The sequence below is a fragment of the Porites lutea genome, chromosome 3, assembly GCF_958299795.1.
Source record: "Porites lutea chromosome 3, jaPorLute2.1, whole genome shotgun sequence".
In the NCBI taxonomy this organism is placed as follows: Eukaryota; Metazoa; Cnidaria; class Anthozoa; order Scleractinia; family Poritidae; genus Porites; species Porites lutea.
The window spans coordinates 20,611,358-20,618,947 of NC_133203.1; the positions used below are offsets into that span (position 1 = coordinate 20,611,358).

The 7,590-nt window shown below is 37.3% G+C and overlaps 1 protein-coding gene across 1 annotated transcript; it reads right to left on the reverse strand.

The window, feature by feature from the left end:
• Positions 1-827: 827 nt before the first annotated feature.
• On the reverse strand, positions 828-3,455 carry LOC140931880 (uncharacterized). Its single transcript, XM_073381589.1, has 5 exons — positions 3,363-3,455; positions 3,169-3,281; positions 2,963-3,042; positions 1,435-1,991; positions 828-962 (listed from the first exon to the last, which is right to left on the reverse strand). The coding sequence occupies exons 1-5, from the start codon at positions 3,453-3,455 to the stop codon at positions 828-830; spliced, it is 978 nt and encodes a 325-aa protein (XP_073237690.1).
• Positions 3,456-7,590: the final 4,135 nt, after the last annotated feature.

Sequence of the window (7,590 nt, forward strand, 5' to 3'; positions counted from 1 at the left end):
GGTTTGGAGGCCTGGGGCGGGTCTGGCAGTGCCAGCGCTCGGCCACGCGAATAATTTACTTTCAATTTTACTTCAAACGAAAGTAAATCTTCGCATGGCCGAGCACTGCCACTAACTTCGTTTTCCATTCTCTTTTCAAAATTTATTGAATTTTAATTGACTTTGACTTCTAGTTATATTCTGTTTTGCATTCTCTTTGAAAGTGCAGTCAATTTTAATCTGAATGGAGTTAACTTTGCATTTTAAATTTAATTGCATTTGTATTTTGATTGAGATTTTACTTGCATTTTGTTTTACATTTTATTGCATTTTTATTTGATTTAAATGTTATTTTCATTTTGTTTTACATTCAATCTACTTATAATAAAGAAAAAAAAGAAAAAATGTGCCGAAGACTCAGTGGCAGTTCTCGGCCACCATACAAGTGAAACTTTTTGGGGAAACTTTTTTTGAAGAAATTAATTAGAGCAGGCTGGAAAATTGAACTTCTTTATACTCTGGGAGAAATTCTTAAAAAGTCTTAAACTTCCTGAAATTTTTACTCTACAACATCATGTCTCCTCCAAATTTCCCAAGTCTCCCAGTTCCCAGCAAAATGTCCACATTCCCAAGAGAATTTATTGCCTCCTGAAATAGACTTCCTTTAGAGTTGACACCCCCTGTGGAGATGAAGTCTTTCCTAATTAATCTAGTTATTAAAGATTATGCAGACTGCATCTCACTTACTTCTCTGAAAAAAAATGTTTTTGCCATCTTTCAAATGTGCCCTGGGTTTTTGCTGATTAAAAAGACAGGCCTAAGAGACAAATGTATATTATTATAATAACCTAGATAATGCAGACCCTACATGTATTAATCTCACTGACCAGTCTTGATGTCCTTTGTCCAACATCAGTGCATCGAGTAACTGATGTACTTGGTCCAATGCGAGAAATGGCCGATGCATCATTAACAATGCAATCCTACAAAAAAAAGATTGTATAGAACTCACCATAATTTATCAAGTTAAAAGGAAAGGAAATCCAAATCCTGATGTAGGTCTGGATATGCGAGTGTAGATTTTTACTCAATTTTCTAATTAACAACAATAATAGGACTACGAGCCCGTGTTTCTCTGAGTGAATAATCAACAAGGTGTGGCCGAGTTGACTTCATAGAAAACGAGGGCTTGTCTAATTGTTTTAGTAGAAACTCTAAAGGATTGCAGTCCAAAACCTACAATATTGTGCACCTTTAAGACAAAAATAAAAAAAGTTACTGCTTAAAGAGATACACGTACGCCACTGTGTTTTGTGAAAACAGTGAGAGAACTTATCAGATTTGCAGATTTCCAATAGAACACAGCTGAGTTTCTACTAAGTACTTTTAGTGGGAGGGAGAAGCACCCACCAGACCCAAGAGAATGGCAGAGATCAAGCTTATTATGGGACTTACATTTGTGGTAGTTGTGCAGGTAGTGGGCATAACAATTTCAACATAAATGCACCCTTGTCTGTAATTACACGAAATTCCTAATCCATCATACACAGCAGACTGTCTTGTTGTAACTTTGCCATTTTTCCTGTGCACAAAACGTAACTGTTCCTTCTTTAGCGGAGTGGCATTTGGCTTGCGTATGGGTGGCGATAAATTATAAGCCTCACAGATTGCAGTCAGAATTTCTGACTGTGAGCTTTGGTCGGAATATTCGATGTTTCCTTCCCATATTTCCCGAAATGATTTATAGCACCAAGGCTCATTATTCCTTTCCAGAATTGGGGTGTATGAGAGTGCTTGCACAACTCGACGTTTTTTCTGTGCTGAAATGTGCCTATTGTATGGTCCAAATCTTGGCCGTTGAGATGCTCTTTGTCTTCTTGATACTGGTCTGTTCTGGGCATAACTGTTCATGACATTTGTTACGTTGGCCAGAGCACTATCAATAGTTGAACCATAGCTGACAACTGGCATTGACTCTTGTTGGCCAAATATGTTCCGTAAAGCGTCAGACACTATTGAACAGAAAAGAAACCCATTTCAGTGACTTCTTCTGGTATAAGAAGCAAAGCAGATAAACATGACATCCACACTTCATGTGGGTTTAAACAAATATTTAAGAACTATAATAATTGGAGCAAATTTTTATCAATTTTTAAGCTAGGGTTATGGATTTTTGATTTTCTTTTTATTCAGTTTTTTTAGCAGGGCATCTGTCAATAACAGTTTTTATTTTAAAAGCAGAAAAGAGCTATCCTTATAAAATAAAGGTTTACTTAATCACTTACTTACTAGATTTAAATTCAAATTTGAATGATGGTGTCTTTGAAAAAAAAAATTAATTCCTTGAGATAATCAGGGCTGAGTTTTCAAACATTCATAAATAATGTCTTATGGCCCTTATAAAATAATGTTATATTATAATATTATTTTATAAAAGTTTGGGATTGGACAGACAAAACCAGTTAAGAATAACTGATACCCCTACAAAAAGGAGTTTCCACCTAATGGAGACCCCACCTTTCACTTTTTCAGTAATATTCTAATCATCATGGCTCTTGTATGTCATACTCTCAAAAGTTACTACAAATTTATCTTTTAAGAATATTATTTGCCATTAGATTCTCATACAAATATAGTAAATTAGGGGCGGAATGCATGGTCAAGCTAGCCAGTATGCCACACATAGAACCTTTTTTTTGCTTATGGTGGATTGGGGACACTAAACTAAGAAAACTTTAATAATTGCACTCAACATTGTTTGGACAAAATCCGTGGATAAATAAATTTCTGTTATTCAAAGCTCTAAAAGAGAATTAAAAAAAAAATCGTTTATATATTTATTTCTTTTTATTTTTTCACAAGAAATTTGTTTTGTAGAAGTTAAGCTCATGTCACCTTGCCAATTTGTACATACATGGCAGGTGGGATAAAAGCTCTTATCCAGTTGAAACGTGACAACATGATGTTGAGTACCTGTACCTACCCGACTGTTCCTTTTGAGCAGAACGTTGTGCAGGGGCCACGGAAGGTTCTCCTGCTCCATGATATAGAACATCTCCATCTCTGAAATTCAAAACATTTAAGCTTAAGTTAGCCATAGCGGTTTAGCATCCTGTGTTCAGTTCCCACGCCAAAGCAGCAAATGCTTCGGAAATGACATCGATTAAGAATCCCAATTCTTATTCTTACCTTAACAAAGTTACATCTTTGAGTTCCCCCAAGACCTCGTTAAATAGTTTTACCTCTTCTGGAATCTCAAGCTCTCTTCGGAGATCTTCCAAAGATTGAGGAATTACATAGTACTGGCGCAATAATATGTCAATGGTGAGTCGGCGGTTTAAACTCTTTTAAAAGGCAAACCATAGAAAGTGGTTTCAGCTTACCTTTCCGCCGTATTTCTGACCAATTGGCCGTACAAGTACACGAGATACTGCGAATGAAGTTTCACGAGGAGAAGATGATAAGCAAGTCGCCATGTTCCTCATCATTTTGCGCGGGAAAAATGGTTCGGGACATTTCATTGCCACGATACATAAAACCTATTCCGTTAGAGGCACTTTTCCTGCCATCTTATACCAATTCTGATTTCTGAACCCCGCGTATATGCACATTTTTGCACGCGTATACGTGGGCTTTGACAGGTACGCATATATACGGGTTTTTAGCAACGCGTATAGTCGTGCATTTGATTTTGCACATATACGCGTATTACATACGCGTATATACGCGATATAAATGGTTGTATATGGGATAAAAGCCCATACATAGCGATTATAAACGATTATACGCAGCAAAAAAGCCCACGTACACGATGTCGTAATTTTGAAACGGATGGCCAACCATACAGAAGAAAGACGTGTTGGGTTTGTTACCAACAGGATTTGGTAAAAGCTTAATTTTCCAACTATATCCGCGAATCATCGAGTTGGTGAAGCGCGTTGAATGCTATAACAGAAGAGCAGGTTCACGAACTTGCCGACATAGGCGTATCAGCTGTAGCTGTTGGCGATAGCCGTGAAACGGATCAAAATATACTAAAGGGCGAATACAAGTTGGTGTTCGGTAGTGCAGAAATGTGGCTGAGGAAGACCTGGATAAATAACTTCAAGAAGTCCGCCCTGAGATTTTCTGGAAACTTTTGGATTTTGAAAAACATGTTTACGTGCGGACTACTTATTCAATTACGGCGATTGTCACGGAATGGATTTTTTACGGATTGCCTTTATTCACGGGATTTGACTTTTGGATTTGACTTTCACAAGATTACTGGATTCTGTTAAGTACGAATCAGGAACTTTTATTGCGGATTTTGTTTCAAGTTTTGTCATCAAAGGCCCTCTGGATGGAATCTAATTATGGAACAAAGCAGGACTGTGCGTGGGAACTTTGTGTGAACACCTTAAAGGCTTCTTGTGAGGAATTTGTTTTCGTGGATCAAGGACTTTGCAAGTGGATTTTATTGGCAAGTAATTCAGGAACATTCGCTCAGAACTCTTTAGGAAATATTAGGGACTATTTTATCGGGATTTTGTTTGAACTTTATGCGATCAAAAGTTTCAGTGAAGGTTTTTTTTTTGTGACTCGCAGTTTTTCCCATAACTGATTTTAACCTTTGTAACCTTGAACCGATAGCGACGGCGTGATTTGTGATTTCGTGACTTATTTTTGACTTTTGTACAGGTTTTTGTGAATGATTGATGTAACGAAATTGGAATTGTATGTAGATTTACATTGTCAGAAATACCACATTACGCATTGTAAGTGTTTCCAGTTTATGTAAATAAAAGAATGACATTTTCATATCAAATTCAGTTTGGTGTTTTAGTTAGATGTGACAACTAAATAACTTATTGCTGTTTAATTAACACCGTCGTAACTCCTCATTTCTACTGCAATGTAGACGCTTCGCGCCAGAAGGGTGACAATTTTTGCGCGATAATGGATCGTGTTTTGATTGGTTCTTTTGACATCGCCGCGGGTAGTTAATATTTGTGGGCGTAAGTGGGCGAAACAGCAAGAACAATGGACTGCGAACAGGCGCTTTATTTTTCTCTTCCCCTCGTCTCGCGCTTCGCGCTCGTGTCGCGCTCCGTGCGAAATATCGCATTCGCCCCGCTTGGCTCATAAAGCGCCTGTCATGCAGGCTAATTTAACCATGAGTAACTTTCCAACACTTGTACTTTGGCTCAGTATACACTACATAGGTGCTCCCTCATTTTTATATAACATTGAATAATGATAAAATTAATGGTAATAATGTTAACAGAGAGTAGGCAAAATATTTGGTAAATAGGTACTTTTAGTGCCTCAGATATTCCTTAATGGAATAACTTTAAGGATGACCACAAGGATTGATTTTTTTTATCAATTTTAATCTCCTTAGGTGTCCCCCAGTTCTCCTTACATAAAGGAAGAATGGGAGGATTGCACATATTGGGCAAACGAAAGTGGTCGTTTCCATCTGTCAAATCTTGCAGATGGGACTTGCTTAGTGCTGATGGGGCAGAGTGACCGGACTACGTATTTCTCAGGATATCTATCATCATTATTGCAGCCACCGACATAGCAGCAGGCTTTCTTGGGCTTGAGTGACATAGAAAAACCTAAAAGAAAACAAATCAGGTGTATCTGGCTAAGTTTAAGTTAAACAAAAACAGATTTTGACCTAAAATAAACGCCGAAACTACCAACTATCGATCAACTATCAAAGTTTCAGCGAATCACAACATAAAAGAGGTAGTTTACATTACTTTATTATTATTTAACATAAGGTTTGAGCTTTCAAATAATTAAAGGCTGCACGATAAGCGGCGGAAGTGATTTCCTATTCGCCATGTGCTTGTAGCTTGTGTCACACAACTTCACAAGGCTTAAAACATTTGCTTGAAATCGGGTGAAATATTAACGCTAGTTGACTGATTTTTTATACAGAACTAGAAAAATTACTTACGTTCAATGTCTGGGAAGCTTGGGTTTTAAGGTTGGGTAGAAGAGCTATAAATGACGGAAATGTAGCTGGCGTTCACTTCGTTCGCGAATATTTTACAAAGAAATGTATGGGAATTGGTAACCGCGCTTCCAGAGTCTTTGCCTACCCGTCAAAATGGCATCGAAAACCGTGATAAGGCCTATTGCAATAGAAGATGATGACTTTAAATTGTTGTCAGTTTGTGGATGCGTGGACCTAATTTTGCCTTTTTATGTTTTAGGTTAAACTGGTGAATGGAAAGCTTGTTCCGGAAGATTGACGGATCTATTTATGTCAGAATGGTGAGTTGCGTAGGTTGGGCACTGACATTGAGGAAAGGATTTTAACATGTACAAACCAGTTTCACATTGCCCTGAAAAGGTACGCACCACTACAAACATTTCAATATATATCTGCAAGGGAAGTTATCATATGCTAAATAATAATTAAGTATTTATGTATGTATGGAGTAAGGCCCTATTCTCATCTACAAGGTAAATGGGAAGGAAAATCAGGCAGTTTATCAGATGTTACTGAAGGTTTTATTCTCATTGTACTCCTTCATTATTGAAATATACATTTTGCTATAAAAACAAAAATTTTGACAGTCCCATAAATCAAATTTTTCCAAAGGAGTTAACCCATGCTTTTGGTCAAAAAATGCCAATTTTCCATTATTTGTTTTTGCTTAAACCAAACCTCTCCTCTTGGCCTTCAAGGACCTCTTTACTATTGGAAATTCCTGACCACCTTCCTGGGGATGGGGGAGGAGTTGAGTTGTGGGATGTAACCTAACCAAGGGACGGGGCACATCTCTTTTGTAACACTTGATAAAAGCATGCAGTTGATCATGTTACAAAAAAATGCTAGAATGTGATCTTGTCCAATACAGTATAAACATACTTTATTGCATCACTTAACTTGTATTAAGAATGGTATCATTAGTGGCATCGTTGACAATTACGTTATTGCTTTCTCTGTACAAGGAAGGTGTGATTAGTTTGTCTTATGTATCCTTAAAAATTAACTATCTTTGGTATGGTTTAATTCACCTATTATTTACTATGCCATGCTTGATCAGCGAATATTGTGAAATTCTGAAATTGGCCTACTGCTACACACCAGGCTATATAATTTATCACTGATCATTTTATTACTGTCGCAGACTGTGTTATCTAAACACAGGTGTTCAAATCTCCTTAATTAAGGATTCTTTTTTTTCTTTGTAGACCTACATGTAAGTATTGAAATAATCACTTAATATTTACATACGTTTTCCAGGAGAAGCAAACATCGGTATAATTCAGAGTTCAACAAGAAGTGTTGGTAACACCACATGCCTACAGGTTCTGGCTTATGGACAGGGATGCCAGAGGAAGGGTCATCCCCTTCAGTTATCTCTTGGGGATCAATGTATCTCTGGGACTTCACTGTAAGTCGAACATTCGCCTTCTCCTTACCCTCTCCTCCAACTTCTAATCCTTTGCCTCCCATTCTCCGTTGTTCAGTCTCTCTCTGTACAGACTCACCATAGCTTCACATTAACCATGCTCAGTTGTGTGTTACTGACTAAATCAATGGCTGGTTATGACCAATTTTTGAATTTAAACAATTATTTTTGGAAATTAATTACTTCAATATTA